We start from the raw sequence: 23,954 nt of genomic DNA on the forward strand, positions 1-23,954 counted from the left end.
GCTACCAGAAATCCACCGGGCTGCTGATCCACAAGCTGCCGACCAGGTCAGCCTCGCCGGCCTCCTGTAGAGCATCACAGCGGAGCTCTGAAAGCGGTCGTCGGTCTTGAAGTCCTGAGTGATTTCTCTCACCAGGTGCTGGAAGGGCAGCTTGTGGATCAGCAGCTCAGTGGATTTCTGGTAGCGGTGGAGTGCCACACTGTGCCGGGCCTGTAACGGCGAGGCTCCTTCACACCTCCGGTAGCCGGAGCGCTCTTCCGGACGGCTTTGGATTTGGATTTACCGGTGGTCTGCTTGGTTGTGGCCATATTAAAGGTTCCTGAAGATCTGCTGAGCCAGGTGTCTCTGTGTGTCACTTATAAAGCTCGTAACACTTCACTGCAGCCTGTAAAATGAGCGACCTGGCTCATTTTCATGAGGCGATGCTGCGCTGCGTTCACGGTCTTGTGTGCATTTGGGACACATCGTTTTTTTTTTAGGTATAGGTGTTAAACTTTACAATCTTGTATATTTTCCAGTTTTTAAACATCAAAAATGACCAAGAGTGGTCTAGAATTACTTGTAATAGACATCTTTAGCATCACTTTATTTACAGGTATCAAGACAATACAGTGGAGACAAAGTGTTAAGTCATTATCTATCAAAGTACCCACATTTCCTGAAAGCAACATCATGTGAAGACTGATTGCTCTCCTGTCACTCACAATTCCACGCCCCTCTCAATCGAAGCCACACCCTCCCACGCCAGAACAGGGCCAAAAGTTTGGAACTGAAAAAATAAGATCTGAAAGTGGGGAAAAAAGATCTGAAGGTGAAAAAAGAAATATGAATGAAAATAAATTATTTGATAAAAAAAAATTAGAGCTGAATCAAAAATTTATTTAAACTGAAAAATATATATCTTATGCTTATTTTTATTTTGATAATACTTTTTAAATGATTATAAAATTCAAGAACAAAACTTTAATTTTCAGTTTCAAAATTTATTTTTTCAATCTTTTTTTATTTTCAGATTACACAACTTTTGGCATTGATTTAGCTCCATACTACGGCAGCTCCCCACTTTAGTTCAAGCCATAACAATGTTGCACTCTTCTTTGTTATAGAGCAGTGGTTATTTATGTTTTACCTGAGGCCAAAATATGTCCATTGGGAATTGCGGGTATTATCTGTCTGTCTGTCTGTCTGTCTGTCTTTCTTTCTGTTTGTGCTCAGCATAACTCCATTCCTATTACAGCCAGGAACTTCAAATTCACATGGAGCATTCGTGGGACACAGACCTTGGACAAGTTTAGAGATGCCTAACCTTGACCTATTTTAAGAGGTTAAAAAGTCACATTCTGTTTCCTGTTTTTATGCTCATACTGCAGAAGGTATTTTAACATTGCGTTATATTTTTAGTTTAATTACTGGCCTTCAAAAGTTCATTTAATATTGTAAGAACCACTGATGCTTGGGTACATCCATATACTAAGCGTGGAAATCCTGTTTTTTTTGTCCTCAATTTTCTCTTGATCTGTTCACCTCACACATCTCTACGCTCTCGATCTTCCCATTTCCTCTGTAGTTACGGATGCACATCATGCCTCCTTCACAAATCCCCTTAATTGCCCACATTTTGCGGTTAATTAGAACCACCCATCTGTGATATACCGCCAATTTCTGCCAGATGGCGTTTTCGCCTAGCGAGTAAGAATCTGTCCAGCGTCAATTCAATGCATTATTGCTGAGCACTGCTTTTTTTTCATCTGTATTTTATCAAGGTAGCTCATTGAAAATTATCTGAAGATGTTTTTTAGGGCACAAATATCCACAGATTCCAAATTGGCATCACATTTGTGCCAGCTATTATGGTTCGGGCGCTACGGGCCTTCTCTTGATGCCGAAAACAGCGCTCAGGCAGGGCCCCCCTCCAAAAAATGCATAATAACAGTATAGTTTTGTGAAAGCATTGCTTCTTAATTAATGCAAACAAAGGTCAACATGTTTTTATTACGCTTTCTTTCCAGTCTTGCCTTGAATTTCATGCATTCTCATAATTTATTATAATCTGTCATTCCCCATCATACTTCAGTATACTCTAGGTGGCGCTGTTACTGCTGCAAATGTCTTTTACTGCCAACTGGTGTTGTGTCTAGATGGACAAATTTTATTGACAACTTCATTACATAATCAGAGAAAAATAAAAGTTACATCCATTTTCATTACACTACAGAGTCAGTCATTTCATAATTATTAGGACTTTAAAAAAGATGAAGTTTATCCTTCTTAAATAAGGGCTCAGTGTGTCTGTTATAGCTGCTACTTCAAAATGCTTTGAAAGGTTTCTTTTGTCTCGGTATACGGCTGCACGCTTTCCCAGGTCAGTGACTCACAATTGGTACACTCTTTCTTCACCGTCCGAAGTATGGGTACTTTGCTAGTTCATTTATGTTATGGACCTTGTATCTATTTGTCTTACTTATCCAAATATTCAGTTTAACTATGATTATATATTTTGGGGTTCAAATTGATTACTTACTTACTTACTTACTTATTTATTTGTCTGTTCCTTTCATTGATTAATCAATGAATTTAATGATTATTTGGTTGTGTAATCTATCATCTTATTCTATAATCATTAGGTGAACTTACCAGTAAATGACCATAACCTCTGCCATTAATCTTTCAAGCTTTTATTCAAACATTTTCTCATAAGAATCTTTTTTTTTCTTTTACAAATTAAAGATTCCTCCAACCCATCCTTGGCAAAAACAATTTATGGGAAATGTGTTGTCCTTTGTTTTACCCCATTTCTGAGACACAAGACAAAATCAGTGACATTTTTAATAAATTAATGACTTCTATGAAGGAAGCAATCGTTTCACACATGAACTTTTACTTGAACATAGCATTTCTGACAAAAGCTAAGATAATGCAGTGTAGGTTTAATTATAAAATTATTCAAGTTATTTATTCTACTCTGCCATTATTTACCATAGATAGTGTTGCATGTGATTGACTTCAGTGTCTAGTTGCAATCATAAAGGGTAATGGTGTTATTTGTGCTTACACCCACTTTCAGTGCAACATTAATGAAAAACATTTGTACATTTATATGCACATAAACAAATTGCTCATACCTTGAAAAATGCACTGGAAAATGATATTACCATACTAGGCATTAGCATCTGCTCTAGGGAGTCTTTGTTGAGTTATTGTCTAAAACACAACAGATAAGGCTACAACAACTCCCAGGCGCTGGCGACCAACCAACAGTCAGACAAAACTCACTGTAATGTTCCAAGTACTTTCTCTGTGGTGTCATCATTTTGAGGCTGGAGAGCCTCAGGATGGATTCTTATGAGATTCTCATACATAGCAGTCATGCTTCTGTGGGAGGCCATTTCAGTTTGACAAAGTAGCCTGAACACCAGTTTATTAGATCTCTGTTAAAAAAAAAAAGTTCCACTAAGGTCCTAAACACTGAGGCACCTGCATGATGGACCGTGCAAGTGAACCTTATGCCAAATCACTGTGGCGATCCTGAGTGAAAACAAGGGGAAAACTGAAGGGACTTACTTTTTTACAAGTGACACTCCTCATCTGAGTCTCCGTAAGTAACTTCATTTAACATGTAAGTGGTCATTCCAGTGGTACCCAAATATCCTCAGAGCAGCCCTAGTGCCAAAGACATCCAGTTGTCACCTTAGGTCACTGGATCAGGGTCCAAGTCCCACAACCACACAAGAAGCACCAGTACCACAAGGACTAATCTTTTCCCAGAGGTCTCTTGATTTCAAAGGCTGAGGACTCAGCGATATGAATGTCACTGCTAAGTGAATATTTCTAAGAGTAGTTTTCTCGTTGCCCTCCCTCTAAAGTGTCTGATAAACTCTTCCGGGTCATTACGTCATTGCAACAGCAAAAATTTCAGATGGCCCAAACTGTCTGGTTGGGTCATGTTTTACGTGATTTAACAATGTCAAAATGGCCCAAACTGTCTGGTGCCCAGGGGAGAAAAAACAAAAAAGGAGGAGGGAAAAACGGGACCAATACAGAGATACAGTAAAAATAATGAAGCCATTACAGGCTGGTCAATAATACTGTAAAGTGTTGTGCTACAGTGAATTATGAGAGTTAGGCACCATTAAAAAATCTTGCCTAGGGCGCCTAATTGGTTAGGGCTGTCACTGTAATCACTGTAGTGTCCTCTTCTGTCATTTTTATTGTAACCCTTCCTTTGGAATCCATCTGTCTTCAGTTCTACTGTGTAGAAAATGTATCTGTTCTGTCACTGCAAGTGTGTAACTCCATGGATTATTCATCTGTAGTGTTTCTGACACAGAAACAGATGTAACAAGACTTACAGTGCTACTAGCTCTTAATCGCACATCTCTTTTGTTACTTGCATTACTCACTTCGTGTGGGACTAAATCTGTCATCTTCTGTTCATTCTTTCCTCCTCTCTCGAGCCCCAACTGAAGCAAAGATGCTTAATTAGCAATTTGTTAAGGACACATTCTCCCTTGGGGGACTGTGGTCTCACAAGGTTCAACATAAGAGTCAGCTGACCTGAAAAAGTCCCCAAGCAAGGCAGGCAGTAAAGCAGGAAAACAGTGGAACAGATGATGATTATGAATGAGTGCTGTGTTGTGAAAGTCAAGGGAGAATTGAGTTGGTGCCTTGGGAGTCGTGATTTCTGCTGCTGTTTCTCTCTGGTTTTTAGTTGAAAGCATTTTAGATGTAAATTAATGCATTAATGCACTCATCAACCACTTTATTAGGTACACTTTGCTCGTACCCTGTTGGACCCCCTTTTGCCTTCAGAACTGCCTTAATTCTTTATGGCATAGATTCAACAAGGTTTTGGAAACAGCCCTCAGAGATGTTGGTCCATATTGACATGATGGCATCACGCAGTCGCCCATTCAACCAGTCTGTCCATTTTTTTTTTTTTGGTCAGTTTTCAAGCCTATACATTGGATTGACTTGAATGTTCTTGCAATGTACTCTGTGCATGTGTAATATCTAAGAAAATCCAATTATTGGATTGGAATCTATATTGACAGATAAATATTAAACAACTCTGTCAGGGATCAAGGGGAAAAAACTTGACATCAATAGTTAATGATGCTTTTTAGATTATGTGCCATCATAAAAGAAAACATCATTTTATTGCAAATTTTGGTGGAAGATTGAGGAACTCACCATAAACCCTTCTGTCTCAACAGCGAATTAAATTCCAAACTACAAGACACTCTGGAGCAAATAGAGGTATGTGCATCTCTACCATATTTCTATTTCTATTGTTTGAAAGTGATATCTGCAGATATGTGATATTTCACTCAAATCTTTTAATTTCTGGAGGCTTTCTTGTGAAATAAGCAATTTATACTTTAATTTGGCATATCAATAGTTTGGCATTCCTTGGTCTGTGTCTGCCAAATATTGACACATTCTGAAAGATGCTATTATGAGCATAAAAGCATCGTAAATTTCTTCTCTGGCTTTGTTTGTATCGTTGGTGTGTGATAGATGATACGCAAAGCAATTTTCTCCATTCTGCCGCAGCTACACTTGAGTAGATTAATTACCCCCAGCTTTATCTGTGCACAGGAAACAGTGATGCATGTGCATACACACACACATATGCTGGCAGGTGCACACTATGGTGTGAATTTATTATCTGTCGCAAGGACTTTGTGAATAAGCAAAGAAAAATCCTCTAAAAGCATTTGGATAAACAGTTTCACAGTGGCACATCAACACTAGGGGTTTAACACAAGCTGCTCACCATCATTTGGTTACTCCAGCTGAAGAACGCCGACATACATTCTTTTTCAGGTATTGTATCACTTCCTGTTCCGGAGCACAGCGGTGTTTTTCTGTATCTGTTAGCTGTTTAATCTGCGCAGTTAGATTGATCTAGTTATCTCGATTACGATTTGTTTCCCAGTGTAATCTTTACGTGCCTTAACGAAAGCACTCCTTCTGCTGAATCACCTCTAAATTATTTACACATTATACACTTTGCGTGTTTTTAGGAATCCGCTAGCTTAGTGTAGCTACTAGCTCTTAGACGATTTAGCATGGCGGCTTCTCCTGTCTCTCCCACACTTTTCTGCTCTGGGTGTGAAATGTTTAGTTATTCCTCGGCCTCCTTTAGCAGTAACGGTACTTGTAATAAGTATAGCTTATTCGTAGCTTTGGAGGCCAGGCTGGGTGAATTGGAGACTCGGCTCCGCACCGTGGAAAATTCTACAGCTAGCCAGGCCCCTGTAGTTGGTGCGGACCAAGGTAGCTTAGCCGCCGTTAGTTACCCCCTGGCAGATCCCGAGCAGCCGGGAAAGCAGGCTGACTGGGTGACTGTGAGGAGAAAGCGTAGCCCTAAACAGAAGCCCCGTGTACACCGCCAACCCGTTCACATCTCTAACCATTTTTCCCCACTCGACGACACACCCGCCGAGGATCAAACTCTGGTTATTGGCGACTCTGTTTTGCGAAATGTGAAGTTAGCGACACCAGCAACCATAGTCAATTGTCTTCCGGGGGCCAGAGCAGGCGACATTGAAGGAAATTTGAAACTGCTGGCTAAGGCTAAGCGTAAATTTGGTAAGACTGTAATTCACGTCGGCAGTAATGACACCCGGTTACGCCAATCGGAGGTCACTAAAATTAACATTAAATCGGTGTGTAACTTTGCAAAAACAATGTTGAACTCTGTAGTTTTCTCTGGGCCCCTCCCCAATCAGACCGGGAGTGACATGTTTAGCCGCATGTTCTCCTTGAATTGCTGGCTGTCTGAGTGGTGTCCAAAAAATGAGGTGGGCTTCATAGATAATTGGCAAAGCTTCTGGGGAAAACCTGGTCTTGTTAGGAGAGACGGCATCCATCCCACTTTGGATGGAGCAGCTCTCATTTCTAGAAATCTGGCCAATTTTCTTAAATCCTCCAAACCGTGACTATCCAGGGTTGGGACCAGGAAGCAGAGTTGTAGTCTTACACACCTCTCTGCAGCTTCTCTCCCCCTGCCATCCCCTCATTACCCCATCCCCGTAGAGACGGTGCCTGCTCCCAGACTACCAATAACCAGCAAAAATCTATTTAAGCATAAAAATTCAAAAAGAAAAAATAATATAGCACCTTCAACTGCACCACAGACTAAAACAGTTAAATGTGGTCTATTAAACATTAGGTCTCTCTCTTCTAAGTCCCTGTTGGTAAATGATATAATAATTGATCAACATATTGATTTATTCTGCCTTACAGAAACCTGGTTACAGCAGGATGAATATGTTAGTTTAAATGAGTCAACACCCCCGAGTCACACTAACTGTCAGAATGCTCGTAGCACGGGCCGGGGCGGAGGATTAGCAGCAATCTTCCATTCCAGCTTATTAATTAATCAAAAACCCAGACAGAGCTTTAATTCATTTGAGAGCTTGACTCTTAGTCTTGTCCATCCAAATTGGAAGTCCCAAAAACCAGTTTTATTTGTTATTATCTATTGTCCACCTGGTCGTTACTGTGAGTTTCTCTGTGAATTTTCAGACCTTTTGTCTGACTTAGTGCTTAGCTCAGATAAGATAATTATAGTGGGCGATTTTAACATCCACACAGATGCTGAGCATGACAGCCTCAACACTGCATTTAATCTATTATTAGACTCAATTGGCTTTGCTCAAAATGTAAATGAGTCCACCCACCACTTTAATCATATCTTAGATCTTGTTCTGACTTATGGTATGGAAATTGAAGACTTAACAGTATTCCCTGAAAACTCCCTTCTGTCTGATCATTTCTTAATAACATTTACATTTACTCTGATGGACTACCCAGCAGTGGGGAATAAGTTTCATTACACTAGAAGTCTTTCAGAAAGCGCTGTAACTAGGTTTAAGGATATGATTCCTTCTTTATGTTCTCTAATGCCATATACCAACACAGTGCAGAGTAGCTACCTAAACTCTGTAAGTGAGATAGAGTATCTCGTCAATAGTTTTACATCCTCATTGAAGACAACTTTGGATGCTGTAGCTCCTCTAAAAAAGAGAGCTTTAAATCAGAAGTGCCTGACTCCGTGGTATAACTCACAAACTCGTAGCTTAAAGCAGATAACCCGTAAGTTGGAGAGGAAATGGCGTCTCACTAATTTAGAAGATCTTCACTTAGCCTGGAAAAAGAGTCTGTTGCTCTATAAAAAAAGCCCTCCGTAAAGCTAGGACATCTTTCTACTCATCACTAATTGAAGAAAATAAGAACAACCCCAGGTTTCTTTTCAGCACTGTAGCCAGGCTGACAAAGAGTCAGAGCTCTATTGAGCTGAGTATTCCATTAACTTTAACTAGTAATGACTTCATGACTTTCTTTGCTAACAAAATTTTAACTATTAGAGAAAAAATTACTCATAACCATCCCAAAGACGTATCGTTATCTTTGGCTGCTTTCAAGGATGCCGGTATTTGGTTAGACTCTTTCTCGCCGATTGTTCTGTCTGAGTTATTTTCATTAGTTACTTCATCCAAACCATCAACATGTTTATTAGACCCCATTCCTACCAGGCTGCTCATGCTTCGATCTTAAATATGATCAATCTATCTTTGTTAGTTGGCTATGTACCACAGGCTTTTAAGGTGGCAGTAATTAAACCATTACTTAAAAAGCCATCACTTGACCCAGCTATCTTAGCTAATTATAGGCCAATCTCCAACCTTCCTTTTCTCTCAAAAATTCTTGAAAGGGTAGTTGTAAAACAGCTAACTGATCATCTGCAGAGGAATGGTCTATTGAAGAGTTTCAGTCAGGTTTTAGAATTCATCATAGTACAGAAACAGCATTAGTGAAGGTTACAAATGATCTTCTTATGGCCTCGGACAGTGGACTCATCTCTGTGCTTGTTCTGTTAGACCTCAGTGCTGCTTTTGATACTGTTGACCATAAAATTTTATTACAGAGATTAGAGCATGCCATAGGTATTAAAGGCACTGCGCTGCGGTGGTTTGAATCATATTTGTCTAATAGATTACAATTTGTTCATGTAAATGGGGAATCTTCTTCACAGACTAAAGTTAATTATGGAGTTCCACAAGGTTCTGTGCTAGGACCAATTTTATTCACTTTATACATGCTTCCCTTAGGCAGTATTATTAGACGGTATTGCTTAAATTTTCATTGTTACGCAGATGATACCCAGCTTTATCTATCCATGAAGCCAGAGGACACACACCAATTAGCTAAACTGCAGGATTGTCTTACAGACATAAAGACATGGATGACCTCTAATTTCCTGCTTTTAAACTCAGATAAAACTGAAGTTATTGTACTTGGCCCCACAATTCTTAGAAACATGGTGTCTAACCAGATCCTTACTCTGGATGGCATTACCCTGACCTCTAGTAATACTGTGAGAAATCTTGGAGTCATTTTTGATCAGGATATGTCATTCAAAGCGCATATTAAACAAATATGTAGGACTGCTTTTTTGCATTTACGCAGTATCTCTAAAATCAGAAAGGTCTTGTCTCAGAGTGATGCTGAAAAACTAATTCATGCATTTATTTCCTCTAGGCTGGACTATTGTAATTCATTATTATCAGGTTGTCCTAAAAGTTCCCTAAAAAGCGTTCAGTTAATTCAAAATGCTGCAGCTAGAGTACTGACGGGGACTAGAAGGAGAGAGCATATCTCACCCATATTGGCCTCTCTTCATTGGCTTCCTGTTAATTCTAGAATAGAATTTAAAATTCTTCTTCTTACTTATAAGGTTTTGAATAATCAGGTCCCATCTTATCTTAGGGACCTCGTAGTACCATATCACCCCAATAGAGCGCTTCGCTCTCAGACTGCAGGCTTACTTGTAGTTCCTAGGGTTTGTAAGAGTAGAATGGGAGGCAGAGCCTTCAGCTTTCAGGCTCCTCTCCTGTGGAACCAGCTCCCAATTCAGATCAGGGAGACAGACACCCTCTCTACTTTTAAGATTAGGCTTAAAACTTTCCTTTTTGCTAAAGCTTATAGTTAGGGCTGGATCAGGTGACCCTGAACCATCCCTTAGTTATGCTGCTATAGACGTAGACTGCTGGGGGGTTCCCATGATGCACTGTTTCTTTCTCTTTTTGCTCTGTATGCACCACTCTGCATTTAATCATTAGTGATCGATCTCTGCTCCCCTCCACAGCATGTCTTTTTCCTGGTTCTCTCCCTCAGCCCCATCCAGTCCCAGCAGAAGACTGCCCCTCCCTGAGCCTGGTTCTGCTGGAGGTTTCTTCCTGTTAAAAGGGAGTTTTTCCTTCCCACTGTAGCCAAGTGCTTGCTCACAGGGGGTTGTTTTGACCGTTGGGGTTTTACATAATTATTGTATGGCCTTGCCTTACAATATAAAGCGCCTTGGGGCAACTGTTTGTTGTGATTTGGCGCTATATAAAAAAATTGATTGATTGATACATGCATGTAAATATACATATATAAATGCAGTACATGTACACTGCATACGGCAAGAGCATGCGCACTCTCAACCCCTCCAGATTAAAGGCGTATTTTCTTCAAGCCTGCTGGGTTTTTCAGTCCCAGCGGTGGCTGTAATTTGTTGGTGGGCAGTCTAGGGTGTAAAAACCCCCGTTCTTTGAAGCGTGCTCACCATCTCCTGCTGCTCAACAGAAAGGCAACTGTTCGGTCAACTGTGTTAAACATTTTCTCTATATGAATAAAACCACAGTGAACATCGTTTTCTGTTTTATAAGCATAGAAAGCAGGTGCTGTAGAAGTACACAGAATATGCAAGCTTTTTTTGCGGTTTGTCCACTATGTACTGTGGCTTGAATTCAGAGTTTGTGGGTCGTCTCACAGACTGTCTGCGGCCCTTGGACCCAAAAAGAACAATTTTACTCTCATCAGTCCACAAAATATTCCTCCATTTCTCTTTAGGCCAGTTGATGTCTTCTTTGGCAAATTGTAATGTCTTTTATTTAACAGAGGGACTTTGCGGGGGATTCTTGCAAATAAATTAGCTTCACACAGGCGTCTTCTAACTGTTACAGCACTTACAGGTAACTCCAGACTCTCTTTGATCATCCTGGAGCTGATCAGTGGGTGAGCCTTTGCCATTCTGGTTATTCTTCTATCCATTTTGATGGTTGTTTTCCGTTTTCTTCCACGCGTCTGTTTTTTTTTTTTTGGTCCATTTTAAAGCATTGGAGATCATTGTAGATGAACAGCCTATATTTTTTTGCACCTGCGTATAAGTTTTCCCCTCTCCAGTCAACTTTTAAATCAAACTACGCTGTTCTTCTGAACAGTGTCTTGAACGTCCCATTTTCCTCAGGCTTTCAAACAGAAAATCATGTTTAACAGGTGCTGGCTTCATCCTTAAATAGGGACACCTGATTCACACCTGTTTGTTCCACAAAATTGACGAACTCACTGACTGAATGCCACCCTACTATTATTGTGAACACCCCCTTTTCTACTTTTTTTACTAATAGCCCAATTTCATAGCCTTAAGAGTGTGCATATCATGAATGCTTGGTCTTGTTGGATTTGTGAGAATCTACTAAATCTACTGGTACCTTGTTTCCCATGTAACAATAATAAATATACTCAAAACCTGGATTCATCTTTTTAGTCACATAGCACTGTTATTAGTCTGAACACTACTGTATGTGCGAGCGTGCATGTAGTTTGAAACAGGCTTGGTATCTAATAGACTGTCGGCCTGTGCAGGGTGGACCCTGCCTCTTGCCCAGTGACCACTGGGATAGACTCCGGCCCCCCATGCCCCTTACCAGGATAAAATGGATTCAGAAAATTAATGAATAAATGAAACTGGCTTGTTCGTTAGTTTCTTTTATTTAAAAGCCAAGGTCTGGGGACTGACCACCAAGGCCGCTGTTTGATTCACATTTTTCCTTTGCAGATAAGTATTACTAGTCAATCTGCTTACATTTTCATACACAGTGTGGTTTCATCTAATGTGGTTTGGTAACAAATACTTTACTTTGATGAGCCTTCAGCATGCTACAAAATGAGATTTTCTTAAAACATGGGGAATAAGTTGGTTTTGGTTGTAAATTGTCAATAAGTATTTATTCAATTTTTAGGCCGAGTTTTTTTTGGGGGGGAAATTTCTAATTCATATGACAGTCCCATTTCAGGAATCTTCTGCATTCTTCTACTCGCAAATTCCTTTTGTTTTTGTCCTGCACAGAAGATTTAGTAGTTTTAATTAACACATACCAACCAGCACTAATGGTCCCATTCAGAATAATACGTCGATGTAATAACTTTGGAAATTTAACGCTTAATGTTGATTAAGTTTGTTTAACACTAATAGAGATAATTTAACTGTTGTGTGTTGGGGGGTGTGGCTGGATATTTTGGTGTTCTTTTCTTTTCTTTGCTCTCCAGGTGGCATGAGAGCTGATTTGTCTGTGGAGAAGGTGCTGGCTGAAGAATCCTTCACCCTCATCAACATCATGTGCAGCACCTGTGAATGGTGCTCACATGCAACCTTAAAGACTTTCAGCTGAAGCAGATAATTGGATGGCGTTCTGCATTTAAGTCATGTGTGATTCAAGCAGAACTGCCGGGAACTCGACCTTGTGATGTTCGTTTGTGAGATGCTGAGGACCGAGCCTGGGTTTGACACATCAAGCCCGTGAAGCAAGGAAGGGTGAGGACACATGCTGTCAGCACACATCAAAGGTGATTAAGTGTTTGACTAATTGTTGATAGTAACTTGGTGTTTTGTTACACAGTATTCTTGAATTGTGATGAGAATTGTGCAGCTTGCTTCTCACTGCTGTGGCGTGCGGATAAGTGATCCTCCACTTGTTGTGAGAAGCTGCTCATTTGCATAAAGTTAAAAAAAGATATAGACCTGAATGTGTTGCTGATAGCGTGTGTCTTTTGAAAGATATTGTTGTAACTGCTGACTTACCTCACCTCTTCTTTGCTTCACAGAGAGTCAGTTTGTCGTGTCCACCTGGGGGGTGTTTGGCGGTGGTAGTGGGTCCAGGAGCGCCGGGCTTTGATCCTTACGGGCGCTGGAGAGCGTGCTAACAGTCACTCCACCAGAAAGACGCTGTTTAGTTTGTACACATTGTTATGCACCAAAGAGGGTAAAAAATAAATTGTTTTGTTTTGGAACCGCTTTCTGGTTATTTTTAGCGCTGGGTTCCGTCTGACGCAGGTCCGCTCCTCAACCCGCGTCGACACATAACATTAACAGGACTATTCTCTTCCATTCTCACTTTTTTCTTCTGTATTCTCTTAATTTCCACCTACAGGAACAGCTTGATGTTGCTCTGTCGAAGACTTGTAAACACTTTGACGTTGCTCACTACACCAAGGTCCAGCTGGCGTACACGCTGCTCGGCAAGACACAGGTCAGTGGTTAAGTTCAAGTCTTCCATGTGCCTTCTGACAAACTGCTGCAGAAATTTCACGTTGTCTTTGTAAAATAATCCTCCCCTGTGCCACTTCATCATCAATGTGTGTAAATGGTGATGCAACAGACAAAAGTTGCGTTTTGCACAGTTTTGTCAATCCAAGGCCCAATAGTCTGTAAATTTTTGAGAGTTATTTGGGTTTCTTGGTGACTTGCCCGGTCACCCACTTTTTAAGAGTTGCCTACTTCAGACAGATTAACCGTAGAGTACCGTGCTGATTGCATAAATGGAGTCCAAATGGTTTCCAGTGTTCGTGGATACATGAGTTCATGTATCCGTCTTCTGACTTGTCAAAGGAAAACTGACTGTAAAAGTGATGATTTCTATTAACTTGAATCCAATTATTTATGGGCCCTGAACAATGGAGCCACTATGTATACAAGTGGCCATAATTTGTAAATGGTTAATGTGACATGGAATTAAAGCTGAAATTCTACACTACAGAGACGTCATAATTGTTTTATTTAAACTCCATCGCTGTGGTGTCCAGAGGCTACATTACAAAAATTGTACGACTGTGCAAATGCTTAAATACCTGGCAGTAGCTAGTGACAATTGATAGAATTATAATATTAAATGCAAGCAAATAAAAGGACCTGGTTGGAACACTTATTTTTTTTTTTTGCAATGTAACATCTAAATTTGAGGAATTTAGCCAAAATGCTCTGTAGATATTGTAAGCATGGGCAGAAAAATGGGAAAACGGGACATCAAGGATTTGTTACTACCTTGATGGTTTTGCAAATAACCCAGACAGTGTTTAAGATAATGTTATATTAATAAATAAGGTGAATGACTTGTTTAAAGTAATCATCCTTGAGGATGGATTTGCATCAATACTTCATGTTGCTGCAGTAATGAGCTTTCTTCAAAATCTAAAAGTCAAGTATTTGTCGTTGACTGCGTCTCGTCATTGCTGCTGCATACTTGTTGTATTTTTCCTTCTTTTACTAAACCTTTTGCCTCACTTAACTGCTTTCTCTGTGTGAAATCTGGCTCTTTACCACAATGCACATACAAACACTTGAGATTTGGCACGCTTGAAGGGGATCTGTGAATGAATAGATCATCCAGGAGGTATTCAGCGTCATGATGCTTTTGTTCCCAACACGCTGGCCTCTCATGTCTCATTACCTGGCTCATAAGCACTGCTTGTTTTTAGCCCGGTGAGCCTTGCCCTCGCATTGCTTTTTTTCCCCACAAAATTTGTCTGAATAAAACATCAGCCTTTTTTGTTATGTAATGGAATTAAAGTCTCATGTCAACAGCGGGGTGACCGGAGATTTAGGTTGTAGTCGCTACCTTTTCTTGTTTACAATCTAAGCTTTTTCCTGTGACGAATAAACTTGAAAATTTTCTATATGGTGAGAAAAATGTTGAGTTTTTTTGTTGCAGCAAGAAGGTCAAGATGGATGAGATGAACATGAGCTTGTGGTTCAGAAAATGGACTTCCATTATAACAGTGTTTACACGTAGAAATTTTCCCAATACAGTGCTGCCTGCTACTTCCAAAACTCTGCTGTCAGTAGGATCTCATTGCAAAGTTGAGGGTGTAAAGTACAAAATAGAAATGAGAGAATACATGATTTGACTCTGAAATGCAGTCATTGGTGTCAGACCTGAACGAGGGGAAACAAACAGCGCAGTGGAGCGAGTTTCCTGGGAAAGCTCTTCTGCCTTTGCTGGTAATACAAATTTCCTAATTGTTATTGACTAATGATATTAAACGCTTGAGGTCTTTGACACGAGGGTATTGTCGTCAAGCAACAGAGCTGAAAGAGTTTTAGCCCTACAACACATGCTGCTAATATGTGTGCCTGTTTTTCCATTTCTTCTGTCTTTATTGCTTTATTAATGACGGCGGAGACAGCAAATGGAGCTGTTTCAAAGACTTCAGTGGAACACTGAAAACAAAATTGCCCATTTCAGCCCACTTTTGACTATTACTCTTTACAGTGTTGACAGCTCTCTTCACCTCCCTCCTCGTGCCATCTTATATACGCACAATATCGCTACACATCAATCAAAGCGTAAAGAACTCCAAGTTGGACTTGTAGTCCCTCTGCTCTTATTGTTTCTCCATTTTGCACTGACATACATTGCTATTTAGGCACAGTGGCTTCTCATAAATGTATCACTCTGCAGACTGCTATGGACCAGCTGCACATGCACTTCACCCAGGCCATCCACAACACGGTGTTCCAAGTGGTGCTGGGGTATGTGGAGCTGTGTGCCGGCAATGCTGATACCAAGTTTCAGAAGATGCAGTACAAAGACCTGTGCACGGTAAGGTTAAGTCATATATGTGACATACTGCTGACTTTACACTCACTTTAGAACATTTTCTTCCATCGGTCTCTTACGTGTAGCTATGAATAGGCATAAAGGAGATTTTAACGGAAAAAATACAGCGATACACAGAAGTAGGCTGTATTTAGCATAATTTCTCTCTGGACATACTAGTTCAGCGTTGATGTGCAGCTTCTCTCTTTCACTCTTCTGCATAGTGACAGTTTCTGACTTTCATGTGAAGTGTTATTTTATTTTGTTATTTGGTATGTTGACGATGACAGTGTCACAGAGCTAACCACGGAAGTTTGTTGGAAGAAAAGTGTCACAGAACAACACTTCATTTACTTGTGTGACGCTTAAAAAAATGCTGTACTTTGGACAAAAATAGTTTTCCACTGTTAGAATGGAGGAACCATTCATGATTGAAACAGCTTGCTGACTCTGTAGCGTTTTGTCTTTGAACTCTGTCCATAGTGAGTGGAGGAGAAAAAAAAATTAATAAACTGATGTTTGCGTGCTAGCCTACTGTGTTATCTTATGCTAGTGATGCTAGGTATTTATTTCACTTTTATAGCCAATGTCAATCTAACATAGTATTTTATAAGTTAATTTCAAACTGTTACCGTATTTTCCCGACTATAAGTCGCATACTCATAATCATACTCTGCAGATTACAAGTTACGACTGGTGAAATATGCATCCGAAAATGGTAGCCGTCACAATATTATCATCTGAACTTTTCATGTTAACATACCTGTATGTCCATGGGACTTATAGTCCAGTGGACCTTATTTATGGTTTATTTTTCTTTATAATGGATAAAGTGGCTGGTGCGACTTATACTCCGGTGCGACTTATTTATGGTTTGTTTTTCTTTATAATGGATAAAGTGGCTGGTGCGACTTATACTCCGGTGCGACTTATAGTCCGGAAAATACGGTACTTTAAATCCAGCACAGTGCTGTGAATAGTGTGATGTCTTCTTCCCTTTACAGTTGCTCTTCAAAAGCATGGTTCGCACATTAGGTGGCTTTCCTTCTCTCACGGTCCATTTTCCCCCTTTTTATGAGGAATGAAATATTTCATAACTTCTTCCACCATGATGTTTTGGCTTTAGTTGTCCAATGCTCTGTGACTGAACCACATGGAATGACACTGGGCTTTAATTATAGAAGCTCCTACTGTTGAAATGGAACTTTTTATGGTTTTGGAACCTTGGCGTTTCAAACCATGACAGGCTAAATCTATCTACCTGTAGCCAAGTAAAAAAATGTCTTATTGCATAACAATGGACATAGTTTTCATAATGGAGTGAAATGGAGGAGTAACTGGATACTGTGTGGGGAAACTAATTTTGGAGGTGGGGGGGGGGGGGGGGCACCTGAGATGATTGCTTTTTTTTTTTTACTTTTTTTTTTACAATAACATTGATGCAGCACATTGCATCCTCAATGTTGGACTGACCTGTCGTGCCTCAGCCTGCTGTATGACCTTTGTTCTTTTCTTTCCTGCAGCACCCTTTCCGCTTCTCTTGCTACTTCGCATAAATCTTATTTGCAAACCCAGCAAGCTTGTTTTTCCCTCTGAGCCTCTGCTGCCTGACCTGCTGTAGGCCCTGTTGCAGGATGAAAGGGGATCTGGAGAAAGTGTGTCATTGCTTGAAGCAGGACACAGTTGTTGAGTCTTTATCATCTCTGCTGCTGATGTATTAGCTGTTAAGGTATTTCCCTTAGTGACCCTCTTGCTTTGTCTTTTGCTTTGATGTTTAACTGCACTGCACTAACCGTGACTGCTTTGCTCATGTCACTGAACCCTTTTCCTTTTCTGCTGCATTTGTTTCTTTACTTTCTCCCTCAAGTTTCCTTTTCTGCATCTCTCTTCTTTCTTTCTGATTTGGGGCCTTGTAGCTCACGAACTAAATTGCATTGTGCACACACGTTTGGAGCGTGTCCAACTTCACTTAGATGTTTAAAACGACGTGCAATCTGAGCACAATGTGAGCTGCAGGAAGCATTTTACTTTGTTCATTTTGATAGGCTAATTATTCATGCTGTGTTTTATGCATGATATTAAGTAAACTAATCAGATTGTCATCATCTATTGTCAGTTTCTCCAAACGACCACAAAACCCTGTAACTCCTTCAGAGTTGTCATGAGTGTCTTGTTGGCTTTTGAGAACTACCTGCACCAGGGAGATTTACAGTATGAGAACCATACTTTTTGTATTTGTTAATGATGTCTAAGACTTTAATAAAATAATAATTATAATAATAATAATATAGTACGAGGTCTGTCCGTAAAGTATCGTACCTTTTTATTTTTTTTCAAAAACTATATGGATTTCATTCATATGTTTTTACGTCAGACATGCTTGAACCCTCGTGCGCATGCGTGAGTTTTTCCACGCCTGTCGGTGACGTCATTCGCCTGTGAGCACGCCTTGTGGAAGGAGTGGTCCCGCCCCCTCGTCGGATTTTCATTGTCTGGAAATGGCGGAATGAAAAGGACTTTTTTTCCATCAGAATTTTTTCAGAAGCTGTTAGAGACTGGCACCTGGAAACCATTCGAAAAATTTATCTGGCTTTCAGTGAAAATTTTACGGGCTTCACAGACTTTAACTACAGGTTTAAGGACCCCTTTAAAGGACGGTCGGTGCGCCGCGCTGCGAGCTGCGACGATGCGGCACAAACCACTGGATCATTTCTAAGCTGATGGCTCTGTGGATATGAGACCGTCGTGTGCTCTTTCTCTGGTTATTACAAGACCTGGACATCAGCCATTTTCCGGCAGATTTCACTTTTAAGAAGAGATTTTGTCATGGAAAGCCGCGCGGAGGCTTCGCGCGTCACGACCGATTCGCTGATGAAGCGAGACAAAGGAACACCTCCGTTTCGGAGTGTTAGAGGACAAGTTGGGACATGTCCAGCTCTCCACAAGTTCTTTTATACTCACTGGGCTGGTAAGCACTGAAAGCCGAGATAGACATGTCCCAACTTGTCCTCTAACACTCCGAAACGGAGGTGTTCCTTTGTCTCGCTTCATCAGCGAATCGGTCGTGACGCGCGAAGCCTCCGCGCGGCTTTCCATGACAAAATCTCTTGTTACAAGTGAAATCTGCCGGAAAATGGCTGATGTCCAGGTCTTGTGATAACCAGAGAAAGAGCACACGACGGTCTCATATCCACAGAGCCATCAGCTTAGAAATGATCCAGTGGTTTGTGCCGCATCGTCGCATCGTCGCAGCTCGCAGCACGGCGCACCGACCGTCCTTTAAAGGGGTCCTTAAACCTGTAGTTAAAGTCCTTATTCTCTGTGAAGCCCGTAAAATTTTCACTGAAAGCCAGATAAATTTTTCGAATGGTTTCCAGGTGCCAGTCTCTAACCGCTTCTGAAAAAATTCTGATGGAAAAAAAGTCCTTTTCATTCCGCCATTTCCAGACAATGAAAATCCGACGAGGGGGCGGGACCACTCATTCCACAAGGCGTGCTCACAGGCGAATGACATCACCGACAGACGTGGAAAAACTCACGCATGCGCACGAGGGTTCAAGCATGTCTGACGTAAAAACATATGAATGAAATCCATATAGTTTTTGAAAAAAATAAAAAGGTACGATACTTTACGGACAGACCTCGTATATAGCAATAACAATAATAATATATACTTGTTCAGTGACTTGAGAACTTGTTCATGCATCCATCCCCTCACCTGTTGAAATAAAACTGCAAAAAAAAAAGGTGATTTGCATTTAAATAATCCAACTACTGTATTTAATTTGTCCAGTTATTTATCTGTAGAGCAGGTAGCTCAGAGGGATAATTGGCTAGTAGTTTGGCTAACAGTATGTGTTACCCCTGTCACACTAGAAGCTGAATGCCGGTGTCGCAGATGGAATGGTCCAGCCTAAAAATTGGTCCGCCCTGCCTTCACTGCGCATGCATAATTTTGGAGCTCAGCAGCTTGTCTGAGACAGAATCTCTTCACCCAAAGCGATCAAATGGATTAATGTGATTATTAACCATCAGATAACAAGGTAAAACCTCTTAAATCATTCTAAAGTCAGTTTTAAGGAGAAATGAGGCTGTTTAAAGCAGAAATGAGGTGATAGATAATCTGTGACGATTTGAAATGACCAACTCGCAGTGAAAGCAACAGCGAGCAGCTCATGTATCTGTCGCGCTCTGATCGCTTCCTCCGTCTTTTATGATGAAATAATGCTGAAATTAATGGAAATGATTGTTGTACTAAAGCTTCAGATATCTGTCACTGAGATACATGATGACTGGAGTGCAGTTTGAAGCAGAAACAAGGTGAGAGTCTGTGGACCGCAGCTGATGACGCATGAGCAGTAAAGGCAGAGCGGACCAATTTTTAGGGGGGACCATTCGGTCTGTGACACCGACGGAATGAAAATTTGACCCACATTCGGGAGGTGTCAAGGTGCATTCATAGCCGTCGGACAGCATTCTGAGTGTTTTGCTAATGTTCAAAACATCCAGAGCGCAGTCGAAGTGGAACAATATCGAATGGCAGTTGAAGTGCTGTCTGACTGCATTCTAAGCAATCAGCCGGCATAAAAACGGCATTCGTGACATTCTGATCATGTTCAGGGGGGCGTTCTGTGGCATGTGTACATCACCTGGAATCCTGGCCGAATGTTCCAAATGTGCCTGAACACACCACAAAGTGCAGCTCTCGTGCTGCTGAAATATATTCTGCCAGACTGCTAGCGGACTGCAATCGTACAGCTTCTTAGTGCATTCTTATTGTTCTTACTGCATTCTGGCAGCTGTCCAGGTACTCTTACAGTGTTCGACCTACATTTGCACTGCGTTCGGAGGCTCATGTGCAGAAATCAGTTGGGGCAGGTTGGAGTGCAGTCTGGGTACTCGATGGCTGTCCTCCACAATTCTCATTCCCTCCCAGATGTGGCATGAATTTCAGTTTTTTTTTGACATTCCACATGATTTGGCAAGGGTGACGGGTCCCTAAACCTGGGTTTGATTCCCGGCTATGCTACCTCTCCTTGTCCTTAGAAAAGACAACACTTAATCATCTGCACTGTCTCAATCCAGTCAACTATAAATGTGTACCAGGCTTGGCTGGGGAAGTAAGCTGCATCGGACTGGTTTCTCATCCACGTCAGTATTGAGGCCAGTGGGCCTCAGGGCTTATATAGGACTTACCTCAATTACTTATTGGCTCTCCAAAAAGTGGCACTATGTATGCAAATGGCCTTAGGTCCTAAGTGGTTAATGGGTTATTTTTGTCAAACCCCTTGAACTAAAGCTAACAGTCGACACTACAAGCACGTACTGATTGTTCCATTTCTACTTCAGTTTGGTGGTGTACAGATGGAAAAAGGTCCATATACCTATTAGACATGACCATATAGCGATATATATTTTAATTACCTTTCTATTTTACTCTTGCTCTGTGTCTTTTGCTGTCTCTTGTGAAATAAATCCCTGCACAAACATGTCCCTCCAACTGCACGCTGTTTAAGGATACAGCTTGTGTTAAACTCATTTGATGGACAACCTGCCAGCACACAGTGTGTTGTTCCAGTGATCCCAGTGATATCGCACATACTCTACACTTTGTCAACAAACTTTGATTGACGCGATGTCCTCAGGTTTGACATTTTGATCTTGATTGATTGGCGCACACAAGGGCACAGTCGTTAACGGTGTTTTTAGCTTGTCACTGGTGAATTTAACTTTTCCGTTTGTTCTCTTGCAGTAGATAATTAAATTTAAGGTTTGTTGGTGAAGCACATTTATTCTCTGCTAGTGCAGTGCCCATAGGAAGTTTGTATTGCTATAGAAAATTGGTAGCTGAAGTAGAGTTCTCATGGATGGTCATGTGAGGCTGTGTTTGAAGATGGGATGTACAAAGAGGTGTATTTTTGTTATATTAATATTTGAATATAGCATTTTGTATTGTTTAAAAAAAAATCACTTTTAGTATCAATTATATGAAAATAAAAGCATTCTTATTAATCAGATTATTGGAAGAGACTCAGACAAAATTAAACAGAACATTTAGAATATTTGAAACAGCAAATCCTCAGTACCCCCATCTCCTGAACCCAATTTATTTAAACTTGATCTCACAGCAAATATAAGATTTTATTCAGCTTATGTACTTACTGAAATATTGTACAAATAGTGGGAAATTTGTTGGTGTTGATTTTAGCTCACGTTTCCTCAGTGTTGTCAAGTTAAACTCAGTCGCAAGGAACACTTTCACAGTAAAAGTATTTGCTGCGATGCTGGTATTAAATGTTTTATTGTGAAACACTGGGAGCATTGGTAACATCGGGTCTGGGAGCATGTGACACTGCCATGAGTTCCTTCTTCTATTACATTACACAACCACCTTGGTTCTTGCCATTTCTTGGAAGTAGTCATCTAGTTGCTGTAGCCAGTTGAAAATGGGCACTCCTTTTGTCTTTTCTGGTTGTTGGGGTCCTCAACACTGAAGCATGGGGTGAAGTATACCACAGGGCCTAAATAGTTGGAGTTTCCTCTCAGTGCAAGTGGTACTCCTCATCAAAGTCTCCCTAAGTAACCATAACCAAAGAGACTCCAAAAGAGACGGACTAAAAAAGACATCCAGTCATTGCCTAAGGTTGTCGGTCAGTGGCCAAGACACAACCACGTAACAAGATAAGACACAACAGGGCCCAAAAGACTTGGAGCTTGATGCTCCTGCAAAGGTTTTGACATCACCAAACACCTCTACCCAGGGACCTCATCACCCCATAAGCTCTTCCAAAGCGTGTCTTGATCTCAAAGGCTGATGTCCCATACACATGAACATTACTATTGAGATAAACGCGTCACTGTGCAAGTTCAACACTGCACTCCATAAGAGTCAAGAAAATGTTTCCAGTCAGTTAGCTGAGATGATACAAGTTGTGATTCTTGGTGTTATAATAAGTAGATAGTGGCTTCCCCGTCAAGATATAATTATTTTTCCTCGTACGTTTAATTCCTTCCATTATTTGCAATCCAACACACATGTAGGGGTATAGTGAGTCTAGCTGCCTCCAGAAACTGGTATTTGGGTTCTCCACCTGATGATTAAATTAATTTTAATAATAAATCTGGTGGATGCATGCAGTGTTTCTTTTCCACATTCACTAATGATATTGTGCTACGCTTGTCCAGTCTAGCTTCAAGGCGTTTGTGTGAACTAACTATTGATACAGATGTTTTCATTCCAGAAACAAACCAGTGCACTACCAGAACATTGTGTGTCTTATCATCCCACTATTTATAGAAGGAAATTGGTTTCGTGTTTGTTTATGTCACCGTGCAACAGCAGAGATGGACGTCCGCATCTTGCAGCTGTTTATCATGAAGAACATTGTTTTTCTTGCAGACCAACTTGTTTATTTTGTGGTCCTCAGGGCAAGAGACCCCGTTCATTAAACTTATTCTTTCAGTTGGTTTTCCACAGTTTTTGTGTGTTTCCGGGGAATTTGTAATATCAACAGTAACAACAGTACACAGACTCATATGCTGCTCCCCAAATCACCACCACCCTAACTTGTAATGCTGTTGACCTCATGTACAAAAGAAGGTAGATTTAAAATACTAATTTTGGTTAAAACCACCTGGTACACCTTTTTGTTTAGAAGTGGGAGTGTTTCCTGTTTTTGCATGTTTACACACAGTCTCTTTTTACCCATGGCCAAAATATGGTCATCGGGCAGAGGTGGGATAAAGTCACTGTAAAGTCATTCTCAAGTCATCAATCTGCAAGTCTTAAGTCAGCTTGCAAACTATTGGTGTTCATTATGACTTGAGACTTCACTTGGGACTTGCAGATTCATGACTTGAGAGTGACTTGCTGGTGGCTCGGTCCCATTTCTGCCATCGGGTATGTGAAGACTTTACATCCGTCTGTCTGTGCTCAGCATAACTCTGTTGTTATTACCGCCAGGCTCTTCAAATTCACAGGGAGCATTCTCGGGAACTCGGGGAGGTGATTGTCTAGTGGTTAAGCTGTCAGGCTTGAGACCAGAGGATCCTTGGTTCAAATCCCAGTCTGACCAGAAAATCACTATGGGCTAAGGGTACCCGCACTGCCCTGCCCTATCTCTGTTGTTAAATGGATGGTATTCCCTTCATGCATCTGTCTTTACCTACCCACATTTGTAAAATACACTTTTGTCATTTTAAAAACCAAGCTGGCATAACTTGTATATTTTATGAATGTAATGACGG

The 23,954-nt window shown here is 40.8% G+C and overlaps 1 protein-coding gene across 1 annotated transcript in view; it reads left to right on the forward strand.

Annotated features, from left to right (window-relative positions):
* The window catches only part of vps50 (VPS50 EARP/GARPII complex subunit), a 208,962-nt gene that overhangs the window by 68,948 nt on the left and 116,060 nt on the right, over positions 1-23,954 (forward strand). The window contains exons 10-12 of the mRNA XM_034161518.1: positions 5,214-5,256; positions 13,263-13,361; positions 15,570-15,710. Coding sequence (XP_034017409.1) covers positions 5,214-5,256; positions 13,263-13,361; positions 15,570-15,710 — 283 coding nt within the window. The remainder of the gene's footprint in view (positions 1-5,213; positions 5,257-13,262; positions 13,362-15,569; positions 15,711-23,954) is intronic.

The sequence above is a fragment of the Thalassophryne amazonica genome, chromosome 20 (genome assembly GCF_902500255.1).
Source record: "Thalassophryne amazonica chromosome 20, fThaAma1.1, whole genome shotgun sequence".
NCBI lineage: Eukaryota > Metazoa > Chordata > Actinopteri > Batrachoidiformes > Batrachoididae > Thalassophryne > Thalassophryne amazonica.